We start from the raw sequence: 26,508 nt of genomic DNA, 5'->3' as shown, positions 1-26,508 counted from the left end.
GTACCAGCACAGCAAGGCCGTTCTGGTTATTGTTACAAGGCCAGATCAGTCAATCATCCAGACTGTTGCCCTTGCAACTACTGAAAAGGTTGCTGCCCCTCTTCAGGAACCACACGTTTGTCTGGCCTCTCAACAGATACCCCTCCGTTGTGGTTCCACCTACGGTACGGCTATCTGTATCGCTGAGGCACGCAAGCCTCCCCACCAACAGCAAGGTACATGGTTCATGGGGGGGGGGGTTATGGAATATAGCGTTATCTGAAAGAAATCGAAGAAAATTCTTTGCATCAACACATTGATGGTACCAATATCTCAGACGCAAAAGCTGTTCGACAAGTTCAATCATCTGGAACTTACGCAGGGCGGTCAGAAACAGTTTGAAAAGCTTTTAAGTGCGTTGGAGGATAGGCTGTACTGAGAAATAATTGTTAAGAAAAAAATTCGTTACTTTGCGCCCTTTCCAAGTTAGTTTGCAATTAAATTAGCCCATCAGACCTTGTTGTTGTTTTTGTTGTGGTCTTCAGTCCTGACACTGGTTTGATGCAGCTCTCCATGCTACTCTATCCTGTGCAAGCTTCTTCATCTCCCAGTACCTACTGCAACCTACATCCTTCTGGATCTGCTTAGTGTATTCATCTCTTGGTCTCCCTCTACGATTTTTACCCTCCACGCTGCCCTACAATACTACATTGGTGATCCCATGATGCCTCAGAACATGTCCTACCAACCGATCCCGTCTTCTGGTCAAGTTGTGCCACAAACTTCTCTTCTCCCCAATCCTGTTCAATACTTCCTCATTAGTTATGTGATCTACCCATCTAATCTTCATCATTCTTCTGTAGCACCACATTTCGAAAGCTTCTATTCTCTTCTTGTCCAAACTATTTATCGTCCATGTTTCACTTTCATACATGGCTACACTCCATACAAATACTTTCAGAAATGACTTCCTGACACTTAAATCTATACTCGATGTTAACAAATTTCTCGTCTTCAGAAACGCTTTCCTTGCCATTGCCAGTCTACATTTTATATCCTCTCTACTTCGACCATCATCCGTTATTTTGCTCCCCAAATAGCAAAACTCCTTTACTACTTTAAGTGTCTCATTTCCTAATCTAATTCCCTCAGTATCAACCGACTTAATTCGACTACATTCCATTATCCTCGTGTTGCTTTTGTTGATGTTCCTCTTATATCCCTCTTTCAAGACGCTATCCATTCCTTTCAACTGCTCTTCTAAGTCCTTTGCTGTCTCTGACAGAATTACAATGTCATCGGCGAACCTCAAAGTTTTTATTTCTTCTTCATGGATTTTAATATCTACTCCTAATTTTTCTTTTGTTTCCATTACTGCTTGCTCAATATACAGATTGAATAACATCGGGGAGAGGCTAAAACCCTGTCTTTCTCCCTTCCCAACAATTGCTTCCCTTTCATGTCCCTCGACTCTTATAACTGCCATCTGGTTTCTGTACAAATTGTAAATAGCCTTTCGCTCCCTGTATTTTACCCCTGCCACCTTTAGAATTTGAAAGAGAGTATTCCAGTCAACACTGTCAAAAGCTTTCTCTAAGTCTACAAATGCTAAAAACGTAGGTTTGCCTTTCCTTAATTTTTCTTCTAAGATAAGTCGTAAGGTCAGTATAGCCTCACGTGTTCCAGTATTTCTACGGAATCCAAACTGATCTTCCCCGAGGTCGGCTTCTACTAGTTTTTCCATTCGTCTCTAAAGAATTCGTGTTAGACCTTTGTGTACACAAATTCGTGTGACCCACCAGCGACGGTGTGGCCAAACATATTCTTTGGTTTTCTAACACCGAACAAGAGAGCACTACAAAAATTGACCATGGGACAGCACTAAGGACTGAATGGTGTCGTGTGTTATCATCTATTCTATGGGAACAACTGACACTAACTGTATCTTGCAGGTCGCTTGAATTTGAACATGCAGTGGCCTGATTGGCTACCTTGAATGCTAGTTAACTCAAAAACGGAGTACCACATCGAATTTTTTCATAACAATTATTACTCAAACCTCCTTCCCTCCAATATCGTTAACTACTACAAACTGTTTCTGATCACCCTGTATTTACAATTCCTTACACTGTGGTCCTAGGAATCCCCAATTCATGAGAGGCAATTCGAGGAGATTTGAAAGGCCATCCTGTTCGTTAAAGATTAAACACACTACCAGTCTCTTTAAAATTCATGTACCACACATTAATACTGGTGCTTCTCTTTCATCTCGTGATACCAGAGAACACACTACACCTTCTCTTTCCACGATAGCATTTTAGAACAATGGCTGTTATTGCACTCGTTACCTGCAAACAAGTTTAGTGATATATTATTCCATTTTTTTTAAAATTTGTAAAATAAATACTAATAATTTAGACACACCTCGTATATTGATTACTATGTCTTCAGTGACTTGACAACTACTCCATTATGGAAAAATGATTACATTAACCCAACAGTATATTTACGCACAACTGTAATGTCGATGAGTTCTACCTCAGGTGTATGTAATTCTGAGTGACGATGTACCATACATAGCTGTAACACGCATGAAAATTCTTTGTGAAGAAACGATCTGTAAGTGTATATCATATATTTCCTAAAAGGCATATACATGCTCACAGCACTCTTTATAGTTGGGCTGCGGTATTCCAGTTGCTATATATCTTAACTATTTCAGGTAGCCTAGTAGCACAGGAGGTGTTTGATACAGAACATTGCATGTCATTCATTGTGTGAAAGTATTACATTCACAGTCACCACCACCATATTGAATCCCAGATCTCAGGGTAAACCTATACATTTAGCTTCTACATTATACCAGGCAACCATACCAAGGTATTGATAGCAGGAGCAGTTGAAGTATATCACTATTGTATGGTATAGAACAGTCCGAGATCCCTGCGTGTGAGGCAGTTTATTTACACATAGTCTCAGTATTAGATGTTTGAATATATGCACTGCAAATGTCGGGAGTAGAGGGATGAAGGTACGGCTTTCATATTAATTTTTGAACTTCTAGAGTTTTTTTAAGTAGGCAGATTACTGATAATATTTATTTGTGTACAATGTAAAGTGGCTGTAAGTCAACACTCTGTCTCGCGCTCAGATAACGGCATCTCATGCGATGCTATAATTATGAGAAAATCAAGACACATGTACGTCAAGTCATGGTAAACGTCGCAATTGGAATCGTGTCCACAGCAGGCGATCTACTTCTCAAACAGCACGGGCTGCAGTGCATGATGACATTGACAATGGTGCAACAATAGTGTAACACCAGTGTGACACTGGTGGAACACTGGTGCAATGATATCTGATTGTTCGGATAATTTTGGAATATTTTGTTGTTGTTGTTGTTGTGGTCTTCAGTCCTGACACTGGTTTGATGCAGCTCTCCATGCTACTCTATCCTGTGCAAGCTTCTTCATCTCCCAGTACCTACTGCAACCTACATCCTTCTGGATCTGCTTAGTGTATTCATCTCTTGGTCTCCCTCTACGATTTTTACCCTCCACGCTGCCCTCCAATGCTAAATTTGTGATCCCTTGATGCCTCAAAACATGTCCTACCAACCGATCCCTTCTTCTAGTCAAGTTGTGCCACAAACTTCTCTTCTCCCAAATCCTATTCAATACCTCCTCATTAGTTACGTGATCTACCCACCTTATCTTCAGCATTCTTCTGTAGCACCACATTTCGAAAGCTTCTATTCTCTTCTTGCCGGCCGTGGTGGCCAAGCGGTTAAAGGCGCTACAGTCTGGAACCGCGCGGTCGCTACGGTCGCAGGTTCGAATCCTGCCTCGGGCATGGATGTGTGTGATGTCCTTAGGTTAGTTAGGTTTAAGTAGTTCTAAAACTAGGGGACTGATGACCTTAGAAGTTAAGTCCCATAGTGCTCAGAGCCATTTGAACCATTCTCTTCTTGTCCAAACTAGTTATCGTCCATGTTTCACTTCCATACATGGCTACACTCCATACAAATACTTTCAGAAACGACTTCCTGACACTTAAATCTATACTCGAAGTTAACAAATTTCTCTTCTTCAGAAACGATTCCCTTGCCATTGCCAGTCTACATTTTATATCCTCTCTACTTCGACCATCATGAGTTATATTTTGTTACAGCAATAAAATCTGATAAAACGACCTTCTCATTGCAGAGCACAGATCTGGAATGATTTCTAATGGAAGATAGCAAAACTGGGGGATGGGATGGAATTTCATTCTGATTGGATGAATTATCCATTCCCTCCCCTCTCCCCCTTTCTTCTCCTGCTCCACCTCTCCAGGGTGACCTAGCTACATGTCACCAGTGATCTTGAATATATCATACACAGAAGTAATATGACATTGGCCAGAAACTGCTGACAGATGATGAGTCAGCGTATTTGGCCAGAACCCACTGTGCCCATTTGTTAATCAAGACTGAGAAAGATTATAAACTTCGTTCTGTTTGCTTATAGTTTTAATTATTTTCCAGTCAACTGTATGGAAATTGTTAGTACACACTACCCACAAAAATAAGTAATATTCGTGTTATATTAGAGCTGGAGAAACATATTTTTCTCAACCTAGGACATTGTTCCCTCTCTTACAGTAAGTACTCCTCCAAGTGCAGTAAAAGTGTTATGTGTATGCAAAAGAGAACTCGAAGTGGATGAACTCAAAGTCAAAATACGCGAATTGGAGTATTTGGGGAAAACAAATGGTATGAAGGAAGAATGTAATCTGCTGCTGGAAAAAGACAATACATTTCAGGTGTGCAAACGAGGCTAAAAATTACTTTAAGCACAGTATATCGAAAAACCTGGATGCAAGTGGGAGGATACAACCTATTATCAATTGCTATAGGTACCAATGGAAATTGGTTGTACAACACAGTAGGATATGATAGACCCAAGAATATCTACTATATTAGAGGGTACAATTATCTAAATGTAGTGTTCTCGACAATGTGTGTCTAGTAACAGGGAAACCATTTGCAAAGTTACAGGCCGATGGAATAACTATATTTAATGGTCGTTCGTTTGCTACATTGGTAAACTTACAAGTTCTGTATGCAAATTCCGCTAGAATATGGGGTAGTGTAAACATCTTACACCCAAGGAGATGAGGAATGTCATGACAATTTTACTATGCAGAAAATAGGAAGCAAAATTAATATTCCTAAAGCCACTCAGTTGGAAGAACTATTCTACAAGGTGTTTCGTGTATGACACAAGCATTATCTCTAGTGTCGCGCGGATTGCAGTAACAGGGGAAACAGGCTCGAATCACTGAACAACAAGATGAAATTAATAACCTATCAGGGAGTCACTGTAGTTTTTGACTAGCTTTGAAAAGTATTTGACAGTGGGTAATTGAAAGTGTTCCACCTCTTTCTTGTTACCTGTATGAATCTCACTGGTAGCAGTTATTTATCTACATTCTATAAAAGAATGGTCACGGAGTTTTAATGCATCTATTATGAATAAAATTCACTTTATGAATGCGTGTTAAGTTCAGATGTTAAAACTAGTCTTCAGCATTTTATGCCATCAAAAGTGTAATATAGTTTTTACTGTGTGACAGCATTAGTCAATCCTTGCAAAATGTACCTTGACCTGCAAGACAGATCAGCAGTGCCAATAAGTGAGCCACATGTGTTTTGTGGTGTTATATAAAATGGCATATACAATTTTTGGTTTCTTTGAAGTGCTATATTTCCTTGGCACAAATTTCGATCTATATTCATCACCAAGTATAACTTAACCTATAAGTTAGTGCTGTAGCATCAATAAAATGAGCCATATGTATTTTGTACTGTTATAGAAAAAAGCTTTACTTGCTTTGCTAAATAATACAGACAGTTTAAATGAGGAAATAGATTTTTGACTCTTAATTTTAGAGTAAACAGTCGTGTTTAGGTGTCAAAAGTACCTTAGGCCGTAATATACATTGGTAGTGTTAACAAAGTGAGTCATCTGAGTCTTTTAGTGTTACAGAAAAATAATATAGTCAGTTTAGACATGGAAAAAACATGGTGATATCAACGTTGAGAGTCCTGTGTGCCTTGCATGAAGTAGGGTACAAAAATGGAATTATTATCGTATTTGGGCACCAAGGGGTCACTATGTGGAAGTACAGTGTACAAGATGGAAATTTCTGGGTTGTATGTTGATTGCTTCTTTTTAATGGTCAGTAAAAAGCTAAAAGCGTTGTGTGTTGGCTTAGAAGTTCTCTGATTAGCCTATTTCCAAGAAACTGGTGTGGCTTACGAGAGGGGAGTGAGGAGATGGGATAGGGAGAGGAGTTAAGGGGAAGGCAGTCAGAGATTAAATGTCTGCGATTTTGGTGCACAATAGGGATAGGGAAAACGAACTACTGTTGTAATATCTTTGGGGACAGAGATATAACTAGCAGAGCAATATGGCTGCCACCTGCAGCTACTCAGCGAAGACATCCTTAACTCGGTGTCCTGGCGATACTGAGCACAACGCTGCCAAGTGCAGGCTAGCAGAATTTGGTGTAATTTGTAAAAAACCCCGTTGCATTCCTACTTCTGGGCACAACTTTAGTGGAAAGGGAAAGTAAGAGCCAAAATGATACACAACACGTAAGACAGAAAATAGTGTCTGGACATAAATTTTATGTATGAGTGCTCATAATGTTTTGTCCAACCTCTGTATTTGAAATCTTGTGCAAATTTTAGTTGCTAATAAACGAAATGAACGTAAGTGTGTCTGCAAAGCCATCTTTTGACTGTAAAAATTTAAATGACATGCGTTGCTTCATGGGCCTTGTGAGTTTTATGTCACTAGCTTGTTTCCTAAATGGAGCTGTAGTTTTGAAAACAGTTTTGTTCAATGGCCTACACATCCGTTCACATGTACAACAAACTAGTTAAATCTATGACTATTTATTTTCTGCAGTAGGTGTAATATCTATAAGCACATATTATCTAGAAGGCGTGCAGTCATTCCAAATGAACGCGTGTTGTAGTATAATGCACTCTCGTCATCAGCTGCATCGTTTGTATTCGTATGAATTGTAATCTTCTGTTTGACCTGTTCATTGTCTACAGTACATACTTCACTGTATGCCCTCCTGGTTTTTCGTTCATCGACGCGTTTGTCCTATAGGCCATTCCAGAGATCAGGTTTCTTGACTATATATTGCAGTAACAACAGAACTGCTACACTTCCTAAATTTCCGCCAGTTACTGGTCCTACACAAAAATCTGGACTGACGTAGTTGATGATTAATCCAACAGGTTTTAAAACTCAATATTGCAATAGCAGATTTAAATCTGGGACTCCCCTGTTTCAAATAGTGCAGCTGCCTGACAATATAAACCGTGAAAAAGAATAATTAATATGCTCAAACCAACGTAATTGAGAGGGTGCGTGAACATAAGATATTCCCATTTATTAAGCATATGTTTTAGTCTGATATGTCAGTGTTAATATACCGAAGGAATTGTTCCTGTTGATTTCGAAGGATAAATACCTGTGGAATTTATTAAATGTTGTCGATAAATATATTAATATTGTATTGTGAAAACCATGTCAGGTCGAGTCAACAGAAACAAGCAGAAGTGCAAAATAAATCTGAGAAGATAAATATTAGTTATTGAAATTTTTCAGGTGTTGAAGAAAACTCTTCCAAAGCTGGCAATAAGGTGTGAATTTACAAGTATATCACTTAGAACGAGGCTTAAAACTTCACGCTTGCCATCGTAGGTAGGTTATTTTTAATGATTTATGCGTGAATGTAAATGATTTTGAGAGAAAGATAGGTGAAGAGTGTTTTTTATAATATGTGTTCATATATTGGTCGCTTGTGAACTGGAGTAGTTCTCAGCAATCAATCAAAACAAATTTATTGGTCCGTCAGAATTGTCTTATGAGGGCTGGAGCAGGCAACAGGTTTCTGCAGTAGTTGCACACGAAATAATCCTACGTAGCATTTTAACAGACGTCCGTGTATAAACATGGGCGCTACAGGTTGATATCGTGTGACCGTGATGTCTGTGCAGTGCATCCAAACTGTCAAGCTGAATAGACGATGCCGTTTTAGCCGCTTCCTATTTTGAGTTAACTGGATTTTAACTTTAGCTCGAGTGCTAGTGAACTGGGCGTGAACGGGAACTTCTTCGTTTCCGTACAGAAATAGCGCCAAATATCTTGTTGAACAGATTTAATTACATGCCTTAAGTAACGAAATGTGATTTTTATGTGCTGCGTATAATAATCTGCACAACGTAATGTATTTAGCAAGTTCCCAGTTATAAAATAAGACAAAAAGGACAACAAGGATTCGGAATTCCCCGGTTTTGAACCAGAAGTGCTGTGATGACATCAAAAATTGTGATATAAGTGTCCTTTACCCATTAAAAAGTAACACTAAGTGTTGACAGGAAACAAATTAACTGTTGCGGACGATCACCGAGTTAGACAATATTCGTTGAAATAAAATCTTCGGCAATAATGCCATTTTAAAGTACACTCTTTAGTTCTACTGCAAGGGGGAAATCCATTACTTTTCTGTGTGAAAGTTTTCACGCAAATACTTTGCTATGGGAAAGAACAAATAAATGGAAATAAAAACATCTTTAGGTTATTGCTGCCTTTAGAAGGTGGCCTAAAATATTGACCTGTTTATGCATTTATCGGAAAATGGCCACACTAAACGTTTTCGCAATATCCATGCTTTTATTGCTCACCGTGTGCGTACTTGCCTTGGCTTATCTGCGAGAGGTCGCCGTCACACTGCTGAACGCAATATTTACCTGATGCCGTTAAAGATACAAGCTTTTGTTACCTCCATTTGCATTTATACTGGGTACTGTACGTGGTTTTGACGTTATGATTAGAGAAGAAACACTGACACAAAGATTTCCTAATTATAAAATGCTGCGGGCTTTGTACACATCACGTGAAATCGTTTACACGCGAGGAAATACAAACAAAGCTTGTTTTCAGGCATGGAGCAAGTGGAAACAAGATTGTAGCAAATTTTGCATAATGACCGATATACCTAACCCTTTTCTCGCTGTTATCATAATAGCTTGAGAATAACTGGCGAAAAAAAGTGTCTGTGACTGAGAAAGACATATAAATGTGTCTTTTGTTACTGTTAATCATTTTCAGTCCGATAATTTTCATTTCTCTGCGCGTAAACGATGCCACATACCAACAATGTAACATGTAGTGCCACACAATATTTATGATTTTTTTTTTCCAGTTCATTCAGCGATTCCGTTTTACAAGCTTGGGGGTTCTTATGTTGAAGTGTAACCTCTCGAAATTAATAAAAAAGAACATTGCACTATATAAAGTACAGGTATTATTCAAGATAACTGGAAAACATGCTGTTCTGCGTTCGACACACCAATAATACAATAAATTATTGTTGTTGTCTGTATTCATTGAAGTGTTAGTAGATCATGTTACCAAATAAGGCATCCGCTAGTGAAGATATCCTTACTTGCTACTGGTATCTCTCTGCCTTTGCGTGCAGCAGCAGCTGTAGCAGCCTTAACTTCTATTTCAGATTATTAGCTGCAGTTAGACCTCCCGTTTATATGTAGATTTAAATACAAGTCTTTTACTCTAGGCGTATGGATATTTTGAATGATAATATTACGTATAAAAACAGTTGTGCCAATTTACGTATGGTTTACTAAGTGTTTGAAGAAGCGTGTTAAGGTGTAAAACCACATTGTCGAGTGCAGATCCAGTGCATAATTTTAAAGCCTTACTATGCAAATGTTTTGTTGTTGGTGCTGTTTACGAGTTATTCGATATCAGCGTACAAAACCTTTGAACGGATACATTACCTCGATATTTTGCATAGATGCCGACGTTAATCTAGAACAGTCCGACAGTCGTTTATTTCAATACCACGCATGCTATAATTATCATTAAACACATCATTAGTAAGTCATGAAAATCTTGAATTGTAAGTCTAAGCGTTTTAATACAGGAGTTCGTGAGAAGGGTGTTTCAACTGACATCTCGGCGCCATACCTTATAAGTCTTTGTATAGACAGCCATTATGGCATTTTAGTGGCCGTTTACGAATTTTTTTGCACCCCCCTTGAATCGCAAGCATACACTGACCGAATATTCTGCAACATTCCTGCACCGCAAGAGAAATTGTTAATGCACCAATTTCCAGTGTTTTATAATTGTGTTTGTTGAATGCTTCAGGAATAACTTAACGAGAAGACAGCGGCGGAGACGGAAGCTGCAGGAGAAACGCGAGCACGAAACAGGACTCGTTGAAAACTCAATGGTGTAACGTTTACTGATGCATTACTGACAGCAAACATTCCGAAACAAGGACAGTATTTGCCTGTGGGCGCCGTGTGGAGGAGGTCGGCAGACAGCCGCCTATGTAGCTCGCAGTGGTGCTAGATGAAACTGTAAGCTCGTGCACACACAAAATTATAATACTCTGTGAGAGTGACAGATAGACAAGAAAGTGCTTCAAGAGAAAAGGTGCACATACTTTCACAAGACATATTTACACACATAGAACATATGCTGTAACTTTTGCGATAAACATGAGTTAGAAGCACATTTGTTACTTTGAATGTCACTGACAGATATCGCAGTCTGCTGTATAACTGAGCAAATAATCCGGAAACCTAAAAGATATTCTTTATCAACAATTACTGTAAATTTGTTCGATAAGAACAACAGCGTCGGAGAGCCCCGTGTATTCTACGCAGAGAAAACGGTGAGGTAAATGTAAGATGTTTCAGGATCACGTCCACTCAACACAAAAAAATATATTTTCCAAAAATTTCTGATCTCACAAACGTTACACTTTCTTGAATTTTCAGAGCATGCAAAATTGCTTGGTCATATAAGATGGGAAAACGATAGCGTGCATCTCGTGGTCGTGCAGTAGCGTTCTCGCTTCCCACGCCCGGGTTCCCGGGTTAGATTCCCGGCGGGATCAGGGATTTTCTCTGCCTCGTGATGGCTGGGTGTTGTGTGCTGTCCTTAGGTTAGTTAGGTTTATGTAGTTCTAAGTTCTAGGGGACTGATGACCATAGATGTTAAGTCCCATAGTGCTCAGAGCCATTTGAACCATTTTTTTGGGAAAACGATTCTACACGGAGAGGGCATACAAACTGTCTGGATCGCACGATGTACTACTATGTTAAGAGGTAGTGACACTGTTGAGCAGTGACTTCTACAGTCCAACGTTACAGAAAAACAAACTGAACAGTTGTTAGTATGATGCCACACTAGAAGACTGTCATCACTGATTATATGCAACGCACATAGTATTATCACGCAGTGTTGCACCACAGTTGCTCATAAACACGACTGCCTATAAACTGCGGATTGAAATGGTAACAATAATGCTGCTTTTTAATAGATTTCTCCAGGAGGAAGTACTCATACACTTCCTCGCTTCTGAATTTACTGTCTTACTGTTCGTTTGCTGAATAAGGGACACATACTCTTTTAAAAGGAAATTTTTACGGGTGTTTCACCATGAAAGGGTGTAATTTTCCTCTACTGTGTTAATATTTGGGTGATAATGAGTGAATGCAAAACGAAAGATGCGATTGTAGGAATAGTGAAGTCACAGTAAAGATCTCACAGACGTTGAAAGGTAGTATGAAATCACCGTAAGCTAATTAGGTAAACTATGAGTTAAAATTGTCACCTGTCTGTACGGCAGAACAAAACAATTTAGGGATACAACTGGGCTGGGCATCGAAACGGAAGTATAACTCCTGTATGCGTAATCTGATGATGAAAATAAACGTTTCCCGTACATGACTAATAATGGAGCAGAAGAAATAACCAAACGCGTAGAGGTGCAGTGTCATAACAGAAGTTACTTGTTCATTAATGGAAGGCATACAGTTCCTTCTGTTACTTTCAAGGCAGAAACTAATTTTTCATAGTGTATGACGAAGTAGCTTGAGCTACCATCCCAGAATAATAGAGGAATGGAATAATTCTGGGTCAGTTTGCATGTTGTACAATTGGGTAAAGGCACTGAAGAGCGCAACCGCGACGTTAACTGCAAAATAATGAAATTTAAATAATGACCCACAAATGTTCACATCGCGGGTAGTCCATACTGAATTTTAATAAATTTAGAGAAACTAGACGTACAAGTGCAGAAGTATCCACAGCAGCTACTTCTCGATGAGACTGAGCATAGATGCTATACCTTAATGTTTAGAATAAATTTTCTAATATTATTTTATGTGCCAACTCCGCCACATAAATGCGTGCTAATCATCTCAAAGCAATTAAATTTCATACGAAACACTAGGTTTGCCATCAAATTAGTTCGCTCTAATCTCCGTCGATCTCCTATCATTTCTTTCCTCCCGCTGTTCTCTTTCGTGACTCTTGGCATTATGCATACTCTGAAAATTTAGAAAGCCATTTGTGTTGACTCACGATCATGTTAACAAAATTCTCGTCCTCTTTCCGCAGAGGACGGTGACTTGCGTCGACACCATTGTTCTTACCGTTTCCGACTGCCTTGCTCTACGTCACGTTCAGATCTCGGATGAGAACGGAACATTCGCATCGCGGTCAGACTTTTCGTGAGGGTGTGTGTCGTGAAGGTCTCTGCTTGAGGTTTACATTACAAATACTGTGCCTGAACTGTTCACTTTTCATGCCACATACGTTTTCCGTGCACGCTAGTGGTTCACGAAATAAATTATTGGGATGTCCATCCACCAGAAATAAGTCTAAGACCGTCTGTTCATCAGAAGATATCATCTTTGATTCTGATTTTCCTTTCTTGTTGTGATAGTCAAGTGAGAAACGCGGTATTATCTGACTGTGTCACTTAAAATAATGCTATATACAGGGTGTAACGAAAATTATGTGTAATACTTATGAATCTGGTTCTTCGTGTAAAAATAAAAATAAAAGCTCACATAGTTAGGGTCCGGAAATGCGTAGTTTCCGAGTTTTATAAAATCCATTATTGCATTTTGTGGAAAATTATCATGACAAGACTGTCTCTGTGTATGGATATAATTTAACTCTTACATCTTACAAAAAGTAATTAAAAACAACAAACAACCACCGTTAATAACGCTGTTTATTAAAAACCAATAGCAACGTTAGTGGTTTCAAACCAACAGATCAATCATCACAAGGCCGTTCAGTTTTACTTTCTCATATAAATTCTGCTGAACACAAGATATCAACTGTTTCTGACTGTTGCGAAAGTTTTTGGGGTGATAGCGGCATACAGCAAGAACCTACATTATAGATCGGAATGCCTTATTTTAATCAGATTTAATAGTGAGCTAAAACAACATGAACACCTCTCTAAAGTAAGAACTGAGTTCCATTTGTGATATTTACATCCAACATCCTTCGTTATTTTCAAGGCGTTGACTGTTTTAAACATATTTTTCTTCCGCGGAATAGTATGCAAAATTAAGAACGTTGGAAACGGAGGCAGTGCAGATCACCACGCACACACCCATACCTTAGCGTATCGTAACATCTAGAGTAGCGTAATTAGTGATACGATAAGGGCTTTTTGATCGTCATTTGTCTTGCCCATATTTGCCCGTATATGGACGTCTACAACATATTCTGCGAGGTGTTGTCTGATAATTATTAGTCGGAAACGAGGCATATTCGGACCAGTACTAATAAGCTTATGTGTGGAGTTTCTGTGATTTTGTACGTCCTAGGTTGTCGTATCAAAACCTCGCTAAAAACTAGCTGATGACTGGAAACGTGGGCCGTAGGGAAATAAAATGTTTGATATAAAGGGAAAGAAAAGGTGTGTCGAGCTCAGATACAATTGTTACTCAGAAATGTGCCAAGAAATCTGTATCTTATGCAATATTTCGTAATTAGCAGCACAAGAAGAGCTACATTATTAAGTGTTTATTTTCGACAGAGTCTGAAAACAAGTAAAGAACTAAGTTAATTTCAGCGAAATAAAATAAAAAATACGAAATCAATAGACAGTAATTTCCATTTACTGCTTTTAGGCCAAAGGTCTGTAACAACTTCCCATTACGTCTGGTGGATGGACGGGTGGGAAGGATCACAAATGCAATGCTAAATACGAGAGGGTGAATTTTTGTGATTTCTAACATAAAGCAGGACACATGGAACATATCAATGTAAACTTAATTCACAAACAGAAACACTCTGACAAATATTAAAGTATAACTTATCTGAATCAGAATGATATTTCAATTTAGGAAATATGGATCGCTTCTGATTTAGTTCAACACAAACACTGTTTCCGAGAGGTCATAGACATGTCGGCGTCATCGAACTGGTGACAATGTGCTTGTGATTAGCAGTGCTGTCACAGTTTCTTCGCGGGAACATTGCTTGTGAGAACTTGTATGAACAACTGTGAGACTTTTCAAATACGCTATTTAAAGAAATCCATGTTTACTGTATTTTTATTATCTCGAAAATCATCATTACTGCCATGCAGTTATAACATAAAAGGAGTGCCTCAGTACCGTTTTTGACTGCCAATTTAACCTATCTCGCTTTACATTTTTAATTCATGCTTCATGTTGAGCTGCTTACTTACCGACGCAAGGATTGTGATTAACCATCGTAAATATCCGATCACAGCGCCTTTTCATATGATTATTTGGACATATGCAACCAAACATTGGAGACAATCTCAGTTTGGTCCAAGCTTCATGACACAAGTCTCTGAAACAACAAAAATATTACATGCAAATAAATAAGAACCCAACGAAAACAGCGTACATGTGACAACAAAGTAAAGTACATTCATAATTTAACCAAAAAGTTTTTACATCAAACGTTTTAAAATAATGCAAACGTATCTTAAATGCCTTGTAATTTAATGATAACTTATTGTAACTCTTAGTGTAAGCTCCAACTTTTTCCGATCATCCAGCACTGTCAGCGTACATCAGATGGTTTACCAGTTATTGAAGAAAAAGGAAAAGGAAAAAAAAATATTTTGTTGTAATGGTGATAGCAGTATCAGTGTTTTATTAATGAATTTAATGGAATTTTAAACGATAGAAGTAATTAATAATCAAATATGTGTGTGAGAAGTATGTGTCAAATAATAAAAGCTTGTTAGGCAAAACACGGCTGAAAGTTAATATGAATCGTTCAGAAAATGCTATCAAAGTGTAATCAATTTTCTTCCTGGTAGAAGTAATGAATGTAATCATGACGCAGTACCACACGTTTAATACATGCTACTGTCGATCAGTTTATAGGTTTTATGCGCATAAATTATTAAAAATGAGCGCTATTAAATTTAGATATTTGTTTCAACGTCGCGCCTGAAACTAATACCCATGCATTTTATATTTATCGAGGAGAGTGAAAACTGTGTGACACTGTGTAGAGATCTACATATATACTCTGTAAACCACAGTGAAGTGCATGGCAGAGAGTACGTCCCATTGTAACAGTTAGTAGGGTTTCTTCCCGTTCCATTCACGTGTGGAGCGTCGAAAGAATGATTGTGTGAATGTCTCCATGTGTGCTGTAATTATTCTAATCTTATCGTCACGATCCCTATGTGAGCGATACGTAGGGACTTGTAGTATATTCCTAGTCATCATTTAAAGTCGGTTCTTGAAACTTCGTTAGCAGACTTTCTCCGGATAGTTGACGTCTATCTTCAGGAGACTGGTAGCTCAGTTTCTTCAGTATCTTTGTGACACTCTCCCACGGATGAAACAAACCTGTGATCATTCGTGCTGCCCTTCCGTGTATACGTTCAATGTCACACACAAATAAAGAAAAGATGTTATGTGGACATGTGTCCGGAAACGCTTAATTTCCATGTTAGAGCTCATTTTAGTTCGTTCTTCCACCTACGCTCAATGGAGCACGTTATCATGATTTCATACGGGATACTCTACCTGTGCTGCTAGAACATGTGCCTTTACAAGTACGACACAACTTGTGGTTCATGCACTGTGGAGCTCCTGCACATTTCAGTCGAAGTGGTCGTACGCTTCTCAACAAAAGATTCGGTGACCGATGGATTGGTAGAGTCGGACCAATTCCATGCCTCCACGCTCTCCTGACCTCAACCCTCTTGACTTTCATTTATGGGGGCATTTGAAAGCTCTTGTCTACGCAACCCCGGTACCAAATTAGAGACTCTTCGTGCTCGCATTGTGGACGGCTGTGATACAATACGCCATTCTCCAGGGCTGCAACAGCGCATCAGGGATTCCATGCGACGGAGGGTGGATGCATGTATCCTCGCTAACAGAGGACATTTTGAACATTTCCTGTAACAAAGTGTTTGAAGTCACGATGGTACGTTCTGTTGCTGTGTGTTTCCATTCCATGATTAATGTGATTGGAAGAGAGGTAATAAAATGAGCCCTAACATGGAAAGTAAGCGTTTCCGGACACATGTCCACATAACATATTTTCTTTCTTTGTGTGTGAGGATTGTTTCCTGAAAGTTTGGCCGTACCTTTTTGTAACACCCTGTATATTACAGTATCACTGCCTGAAGTTATTTGGATTATAAAAAATAAAAATCATGAAAGGAACTACCTGAGATTTTTGGATGTTGCTGGGATTCTGCCTAAAAATATTGAATTAATTTAGAAAAACTGGTTTCCAGTCACCTTTCGAAAAGTCATGCTTGTCGTAAAGGTTAAATGGGATTAGGAGTACTGAATAAAACAAAAATTGGAAGAAACGGAGATTAAAACAAAAACAAAAACGGAGATAATCCGCATTGGAGTTTTTTTTATAAGAAAAAGATTTAATGTAAGAGAACGCTGAGATCGGCATCCAGCTTTGGAGTATGGAGATTACTCAGCTCGACATTTTTAATGTCGAACCAGTCACGTATTTGTATTCTTAGTCGCGTCCTTCAAGCGTAGCTAAAAGTCGCATCATTTGTCAACTATAACAGTAGAAGGGATGTAGAAATATCAACTAATATTATATTTCAGAATTACTGTTACAAAAAATATCTTAACAAACTGAATTAACGCTACAAGATATAAAAGTACGTGTCACAATATTACATTGTCCAATAACATTGTGACCACCACGTGTGTTCGACGTCAACGTACAGTAACCAATCACAGACAGCAGGCGGCAGCACCAGCAGTGGAGGATTTATAAAACGTGTGGAGGGGCGGGATAAACGGTGCACTCGTTACTGTAATGCGGAAACGGAGCGATTTACCTGACGTCCGAAAGGGCATAATCATTGGCTTTCGAGCCAACGGTGGAAGCATTTCCGAAACGACTATGTTTGTAAACTGTTCGCGTGCCGCCGTGTTTAAAGTATACCGTGCATGGCAACCTGGTGCTATCCAAAACTGGCGCCGAGGCTGCGGAGATTTGTATGGGCGAATAGACGTGCAACTATTGAGCAACTGACTTCCCAAATGAACCGAGGGGCTACCAACAGTGTCTTCTCAACGCCGTTCAGCGAACGTTGCTTTGTATAGGCCTCCGCAGCAAGCGTCTGGCTCGCTCGTTCATGCTCACTGCTGTTCATCGGCGACGAAGGCTGGAATTTTGCACGCGGGTGCACAACTGGACGTCAGCTGACTGGCGACAGGTGGCCTTTTCAGATGAAACACGTTTTATCCTCCATTGGACAAATGGCCGTTGGTGTGTACGGCATGAAACGTCTGAAAGCAAACACAGTGGAACAGTCGTCGGAAGGGTTCAGGTCGGGGGGGATTATGGTCTGGGGAATGTTTTCGTGACATTCTGTAGGTGATTTCGTCTGGAACGTAGAACAGATCAGCACAAGTATGCATCTATCCTTAGGGACCATGTGCACCCACAAAGTTGGCTTCTCCCTGGCACTATAGCACCTACCAACAGGACAATGCAACGTGCCACACAGCTCTAAATGTGTGATCGTGGTGTGAAGAGCCCCAGAATGAGTTAACTGTGCTCCCTTGACCAGCAACCCCCCCCCCCCCCCCCCCCGGATTTAAACCCAATGGAGCACCTGTGGGACCATCTCGATCGGGCTGTATGCTCCGTGGAGAAAGTTAGCGCAACTGCCCACGGCACTGAGTGTGCTTGGCTCCACATCGCTGTCGATAGATACCTTCCACACCCTCAGTGACTCTCGTCCTGCACGTCTCGCTTTTGACAGGCGGTTACATTAATGTCACAGGACAGTGTAATCAGTAGTGTAAAGTAAAATGTCTTCACATTTGGTAAGATATTAGTATTTGCAGTTTATAAATTTATTTTTCTATCTTTATTGTATTGCTCGGTAAATTTATTGACGTATAAACAACAAACTTCCTCGACTTCAGAAAGCATTGAATCCTCTTTTACTATCATCTGATAGTGACGGTACATTTATTGGTATCGAACTGATGTACCAGACTTCTGTAACTTAGAATGTACACAAAATATGTTACTGCAAACCTGTTAATGACGCGTGTCTTGCAGGTTCCCGTCTACACACTGTCCGTCCCCGGTAGCTGAATGGTCAGCGCGACAGAATGTCATTCCTAAGGGCCCGTGTTCGATTTCCGGCTGAGTCGGAGATTTTCTCCGCTCAGGGACTCAGTATTGTGTTGTCCTAATCATCATCATTTCATCCCCATCGACGCGCAAGTCGCCGAAGTGGTGTCAAATCGAAAGACTTGCACCCGGCGAACGGTCTACCTGACGGGAGGTCCTAGTCACACGACATTTACATTTATTTATCTACACTCTACGTACACAATATTTGGGCTACAATGTCTGCTGTTAACTTTCGAAAATGAATGCATGTGTTATCTTCCTTTAGTGTATCAATTACTACAAATTGTTCTAATTCGATGAATGTTTTCAAGTAATAATTCCTTGCTATGCGAGGTGTAGTCATAAAGTTTTTAATATCACCTAGAAAAAATAATGACTCGTCGAAAAGATGTTAGTCTTCTTTTCGATATTCACTCTTCAAATCAATACATTTCTCCACTGATGGAGGACATGGCACTGACATTGATTGTTGTAGTGTGCATTTTACCTGCTCAGGAAACGTTCACCTTGAAACCACTCAATGGCTTTTTCATCCTAAAAACGAGGAAGAGGTCAAGAATTCTGAGTGCCATGTGAGAATAATACGGGAAGCAAAATTTGATACCCCATGTATGAAGGTGTCCGCTGCACAGTGATTTGGGACGCTGCCGTGGCGCAAAAGCTTCCCCTCGGACAGCTGCCGGCGACAGTTCACAGTCTCCACTACCTTCGTCACAAGAATGCGGTCACAAATATCTTTCTTCAGGGTTCCGAAACTGTTGGTTCCGTTGATAACCGCAAACATTTTTCCATGAAGGCACTGGCCATCTTGACTCATAGTGGGATCAATGTGTTAACAGTTACGGCGTTTACTTTTGAAATAATAAACAGTTTACTTACTTTCTTCCTACTTGCTCGTCTGTGGATCCCTTAGACTGTAGCTTACCTGAACCTGAAGCTACCCGTGCTAATGCTTGCAAGAACGCTCTCCAGGTTTCGTTCTTACCTCAACTTCCCCCTGTTTATACCTACATCTATGCTTTGCAAGCCTGGTTAGGGTGTGTACCGTAGCGTACTTTGTGAACCACTGTCACTTCCCCTTTTCCTGTTTCAGTCTCGAATCGCCCGGGGGTAGATCGATTGTTAGTAAGCCTCAGTCGATGCTCGAATCTCTGTAAGTTTACCTTCATAGTAATTTCGCGAGATATAGGGAGAGAAAGCAACATTTTTGTTGGCTCTTCTAGTAACGTACGCTCTCCGAATCTTAGCCGTTAACTACACCGCGATGAACACCACCTCTCTTGTAGCATCTGTCACTGGAGTTAGACGAACAACTCCGTGACGCTTTCACGTATATTAAATGATCCTGTAAAGAAACGCGCTGCTCTTCTTGGGATTTTCTCTATTTCCTTTTAATCCTATATGGTACGGATCTCAAACTGACGAGTAGTATTCAAGTTTTTGTTGAACGAGGGTTTTGTAAGATACCTCCTTCGCTGGTGGACAACACTTTTGAAGATCATTCCGACGAATATCAGCGTGGCATCTTTCTCTTTTGCTATTACAGTTATGTGGTCATTCCATTTTAAATCGCTGCGTACGCATACTCCCAAATATTTAATGGATGCGAATTCGTCCAGTAAATGCTCTGCAATCGAATACTTATACAATAATGAGTCTTTTCGCCTAGTTCTGCACAATACTGTACATTTGTTTATGTTGAGAGTCAACTAACAATCCTTGCACCAAGTGTTTTTCCACTGCATGCCGTCCTGCACTTCGTTACAATTTCTAACGTTTTGATTTCTCTGTCTATAACAGCATCATCTGCGAAAGCCCTAATGGGACTGCCGATGTTATCTACTAAGTCGTATACACTGTTCAGCCAGAACATGATGACCACCTACCTAATAGCCGGTATCTCCAGTTTTGGCACGGATAACAGCAGCAAATCGTCGCGGCACGGAAGCAATGAGGCCTTTGTAGGTCGCTAGAGGGAGTTGGCACCACATCTGCACATACAACTCAAATCCGTAAATTCAGAGAAGGAGGCGATGATCTCTGGGGTCACGTTCATCACATCCCAGATGTGTTCGATCGGGTTCAGATCTGGTGAGGTGGGGAGCCAGCACGTCAAATGGTCACCACTATGTTCCTCGAACCACTCCATCACACTCCTGGCCTTGTGACATGGCGCGTTATCTTGTTGAAAAATGTCACTACCGTTGGGAAACACGGTGGTCATGAAGGGGTGTACGTTGTCTGCAACCAGTGTATGACACTCCCTGGCCGTCGTGGTGCCTTGCACGAGCTCTACTGGACACGTGGATGCCCACGTGAATGTTCCCCAGAGCATAACGGAGACGCCGCCAGCTTGTCTCCGTCCCGCAATACAGGTGTCAAGGAGCTGTTCCCTTGGAAAGCGTCCTATTCGCGCCCTCCCATCGACATGATAAAGGAGGTATCGGGATTCATCAGACCATGCAACGCTCTGCCTCTGCGCCGACGTCCGAAGCCGATGGTCACGTGCCCATTTCAGTCGTAGTTGCTGACGTCGTGGTGTTAACATTGGCACATGCGTGGGTCGTCGGCTGCCGAGACCCATCGTTAGGAGTGTTCGGTGCACTGTGAGATCAGACACACTTGTACTCTGCCTAGCATTAAAGTCTGATGTTAGTTCCGCCACTGTTCGCCACCTGTCTTCTTTTACCAGTCTGCCCAGCCAGAGACGTCCGACGTCCGACATACACCAAAGTACTCCTCGAGCACCCTACAAGTTGTGCAGTTTCAGAAATGCTTCGTGCCGAGCCTCCGGGCCATCACAATCTGCCCTCGGTCAAACTCAGGCAGATCACGCGCCTCCCCATTCTACACACGGGCAGCACGCTCGCTGATACCACATGCACCGTGTGTGCGTCTGACGCAGTCAAATGGTTCAAATGGCTCTGAGCACTATGCGACTTAACTTCTGAGTTCATCAGTCGCCTAGAACTTAGAACTAACTAAACCTAACTAATCTAAGGACGTCACACACATTCATGCACGAGGCAGGATTCGAACCTGCGACCGGAACGGTCGCTCGGCTCCAGACTGTAGCGCCTAGAACCGCCTGGCCACTCAGGCCGGCTGTGACGCAGTCATTCCTCACCAGGTGACGCTACTATCGCCAGGACGGGTTTGTATTGATAGCAGGCCGGTGGTCGTAATGTTCTGGCTGATCAGAGTATACACAGGGTGAAGCGAAATTCGCGCACTTGGGCTTCGCAGCGCGACTCCTCACAGGTCAACGATAAAAAAAAGTCTCTCACAAAATTTCGTCCGGCGAGTACATCCGGCAGAAAAAGGACGTTAAAGAATGGCAATCTGGCAACACAGTGACGACATGTATCGTAACTATTTCTGTCGGCATATAGAAGGTGTGCTGTACAGTTGGTGCAGCGGACAGAATTTTGTGTTAGCATGCAGGAGGTCTAGGGTTCGATCCTGCGTTAGGGCGCATTTTTTTTTATTTGCTAATTTCATTCTGAAATTTCCTCCTATACACCGTTTCTTAGGTCAGATGTATCCTAAATTTAGGACATTTTTTACCGCTGAACATACCAAATACGTGGTTAGACAAATAAGAAATAGACAATTGGAACAAATAACCTGTCAGAACGGCTACAAAATCAAAATCAGTTTCGAAATGTTAAAGATGATAGCACAATACAGTAACACAACATCTACTTGTCATTTATATTGCATGTAATACGAACGCTCGTATGTCGTACATTAGCAAACAGTGACAATAATAATGTCCATATTAATGACCGCATGACCTTCACAACAGAACAACAGATGGTCAGAGTGACCTCCCTGCAAGTCCAAACATTGCACAGCCAGCCGGATCGTAAGGAGAGAACCTGAAACCCGAAGGCGCAGCTCCAGACGACGAAACACATTTTTATCTGGATGGCGTCAATGAGGATATCTAGCAGCATATTCGCGAGTGCCAACACCAGCCCGGTTATCAGATGCACCAAGGACCAGAAGCATATCCACATACACTCCTGGAAATGGATAAAAGAACACATTGACACCGGTGTGTCAGACCCACCATACTTGCTCCGGACACTGCGAGAGGGCTGTACAAGCAATGATCACACGCACGGCACAGCGGACACACCAGGAACCGCGGTGTTGGCCGTCGAATGGCGCTAGCTACGCAGCATTTGTGCACCGCCGCCGTCAGTGTCAGCCAGTTTGCCGTGGCATACGGAGCTCCATCGGAGTCTTTAACACTGGTAGCATGCCGCGACAGCGTGGACGTGAACCGTATGTGCAGTTGACGGACTTTGAGCGAGGGCGTATAGTGGGCATGCGGGAGGCCGGGTTGACGTACCGCCGAATTGCTCAACACGTGGGGCGTGAGGTCTCCACAGTACATCGATGTTGTCGCCAGTGGTCGGCGGAAGGTGCACGTGCCCGTCGACCTGGGACCGGACCGCAGCGACGCACGGATGCACGCCAAGACCGTAGGATCCTACGCAGTGCCGTAGGGGACCGCACCGCCACTTCCCAGCAAATTAGGGACACTGTTGCTCCTGGGGTATCGGCGAGGACCATTCGCAACCGTCTCCATGAAGCTGGGCTACGGTCCCGCACACCGTTAGGCCGTCTTCCGCTCACGCCCCAACATCGTGCAGCCCGCCTCCAGTGGTGTCGCGACAGGCGTGAATGGAGGGACGAATGGAGACGTGTCGTCTTCAGCGATGAGAGTCGCTTCTGCCTTGGTGCCAATGATGGTCGTATGCGTGTTTGGCGCCGTGCAGGTGAGCGCCACAATCAGGACTGCATACGACCGAGGCACACAGGGCCAACACCCGGCATCATGGTGTGGGGAGCGATCTCCTACACTGGCCGTACACCACTGGTGATCGTCGAGGTGACACTGAATAGTGCACGGTACATCCAAACCGTCATCGAACCCATCGTTCTACCATTCCTAGACCGGCAAGGGAACTTGCTGTTCCAACAGGACAATGCACGTCCGCATGTATCCCGTGCCACCCAACGTGCTCTAGAAGGTGTAAGTCAACTACCCTGGCCAGCAAGATCTCCGGATCTGTCCCCCATTGAGCATGTTTGGGACTGGATGAAGCGTCGTCTCACGCGGTCTGCACGTCCAGCACGAACGCTGGTCCAACTGAGGCGCCAGGTGGAAATGGCATGGCAAGCCGTTCCACAGGACTACATCCAGCATCTCTAGGATCGTCTCCATGGGAAAATAGCAGCCTGCATTGCTGCGAAAGGTGGATGTACACTGTACTAGTGCCGACATTGTGCATGCTCTGTTGCCTGTGTCTATGTGCCTGTGGTTCTGTCAGTGTGATCACGTGATGTATCTGACCCCAGGAATGTGTCAATAAAGTTTCCCCTTCCTGGGACAATGAATTCACGGTGTTCTTATTTCAATTTCCAGGAGTGTATTTATCGGCTGTGTATGCCATTCTGTGGCTTTCCGACGTGCACGCAGTAAATGCGGAAACGTGAAATTTAGCGACATTAATACCAAAGGCGCCCAAACAGGACAAACGTGCCGTTATTCTTTCCTCGGCTGCTGAAGGACGAACACCGGAAGACGTCCATCGGAGAATAAAGAATGTGTATGGAGCAGCATACTTATCGAAAACCACCGTTGTGGAACGGTGCGCCAAGTTCTGTGCTGGTCGCGATACGACACAACTCACATTCCCATACCGCAAATTTCGTTACGCAGAAGTTACGCCAACTCAAGTAGGAGACATTCGAGGATCCGCCCTATATACCTGGACTCTCCCCATGCGATTATCACGCCTTCGGACCCTTTAAAATGTCCTTGAAGGGTCAACAACTGCTGTCGCACGAAGAGGTGCAGAAGGCGCTTAAGGACTTCTTCACGCAGCAGGAGACGGTGTTTTACCAAACGGGTATCTTCAACCTTGTGCGCTAGTGGTACGATTGGCTCAATGCTCACGGCAATTTTGCCTGCTTGGCATACTGGTTATGGACTGCACGGCCTTCGAAGCGAAACTTTCTGATCGTCCTTTATACTAAGAAGCGCTGGGAATGTGAATGGACGACATAAATCTTTTGATGGACCTTAGAAAAGTGCAGTGCATATGTAAAGGAAATCAATTAGAAGACCATTTCTCGAGCAATGATGGACGTTAGGAGTCCTTTTCAAGTAGGAATGACAACACACACCGAATGAATTTAGAGACGCGTTGCTAAAATCGAAAAATGGAATAGAAGCGCTCGAGGAACATAAATGGGAATTCTTGGAAAAATGACGGCGAAGTTCTCGCGAAACTGTGTTGAGTAAATTTAGAGAACGGCTGTTGGAAGACTGTGTTTCCATTATGTAACCATCAGCGTATATCTCACGGATGAGATAAGAGGAATTAGGGCGCCGACAGCGACACTTACAATGTCATTTTTCTCTCAGTCAGTACGCGAATGGAACCGGACTTAAAATCGATAAAAATGGTATGAGGCATTGTCTGTCACGTCATGCCCAGTGGCTTGCGGAGTATGGACACTGATGTGAGCCGGCCGGAGTGGCCGAGCGGTTCTAGGCCCTTCAGTCTGGAACCGTGCGACCGCTACGGTCGCAGGTTCGACGCCTGCCTCGTCCTTAGGTTAGTTAGGTTTAACTAGTTCTACGTTCTAGGGGACTGATGACCTCAGAAGTTAAGTCCCATAGTGTTCAGAGCCACTTGAACCACTGATGTGATAAAAGTCATGGGATACCTCCTGATATCACGTCGGACCTCCTTTTCCGGCGTAGTGCAGCAACTCGAAGACGTGGCATGGAGTGAACAAGTCGTTGGAATTCCTCTGCAGAATTATTGAGGCATGTTGCTTCTATAGTTGTCCTTAATTGCGAAAATGTGCCGGTGCAGGATTTTGTGCGCGAACAGACCTCTCGATTATGTCCTATAAATGTTCGATGGGATTCGTGCCGGTCGATCTGGATGGTCAAATTATTCGGTAGAACTGTCCAAAATGTTCTCCAAACCTATCGCGAACAATTGTCACCCGGTGACATGGTGGATTGTCATCCATAAAAATTACATCGTTGTTTGGGAACGTGAGGTCGACGAATGGCTGAAGATCGTCACAGTTGGTTCAGGAGGACCAGAGCACCCAGTCCATTTGATCTAAACACAGAACACATCATAATGGGGCCACGACCAGCTCGCACAGTGCCTTGTTGACAAGCGAGGTCCAAAGCTTCGTGGGATCTGCTCCACACTCTAACCCTATTATCAGCTCTTACCAACTGATATCGGGACTCTGAGCAAGCCACGGTTTTCCAGTAGGTCCAACCGACATAGTGACGAGCCCAAGAGAAGCGCTGCAGACGACGTCGTGCGGTTAGCAAAGGCACTCGCATCGGTCATCGGCTGCCATAGCCCGTTAACGATAATTTCCCCGCACTATCTTAACTGAGACGTTCTTCGTACCTCCTACACTGATTTCCGCGGTTATTTCGGACAGTGTTGCTTGTCCGTTAGTACTGACAACTCTACGCAAACGCCGCTGCTGTTGGTCGCTAAGTGAAGGACGTCGGTCACTGCGTTAGCTGTGGTAAGAGGTAATTCCTGGAATTGGTGAAACTTCCTGGCAGATTAAAACTGTGTGCCCGACCGAGACTCGAACTCGGGACCTTTGCCTTTCGCGGGCAAGTGCTCTCTCTACCAACTGAGCTACCGAAGCACGACTCACGCCCGGTACTTACAGCTTTACTTCTGCCAGTACCTCGTCTCCTACCTTCCAAACTTTACAGAAGCTCTCCTGCGAACCATGCAGAACTATCACTCCTGAAAGAAAGGATATTGCGGAGACATGGCTTAGCCACAGCCTGGGGGATGTTTCCAGAATGAGGTTTTCACTCTGCAGCGAAGTGTGCGCTGATATGAAACTTCCTGGCAGATTAAAACTGTGTGCCCGACCGAGACTCGAACTCGGGACCTTTGCCTTTCGC

General features: G+C 42.4%; 1 protein-coding gene across 1 annotated transcript in view; it reads right to left on the bottom strand.

Annotated features, from left to right (window-relative positions):
* Positions 1-26,508, bottom strand: part of LOC126249498 (uncharacterized) — a 983,368-nt gene that overhangs the window by 446,679 nt on the left and 510,181 nt on the right. The window contains exon 4 of the mRNA XM_049951150.1: positions 14,581-14,708. Within this exon, the coding sequence (XP_049807107.1) occupies positions 14,581-14,708 (128 nt within the window). The remainder of the gene's footprint in view (positions 1-14,580; positions 14,709-26,508) is intronic.

Source organism: Schistocerca nitens, chromosome 3, assembly GCF_023898315.1.
Source record: "Schistocerca nitens isolate TAMUIC-IGC-003100 chromosome 3, iqSchNite1.1, whole genome shotgun sequence".
NCBI lineage: Eukaryota > Metazoa > Arthropoda > Insecta > Orthoptera > Acrididae > Schistocerca > Schistocerca nitens.
This window is presented reverse-complemented; position numbering and strand designations above follow the sequence as displayed.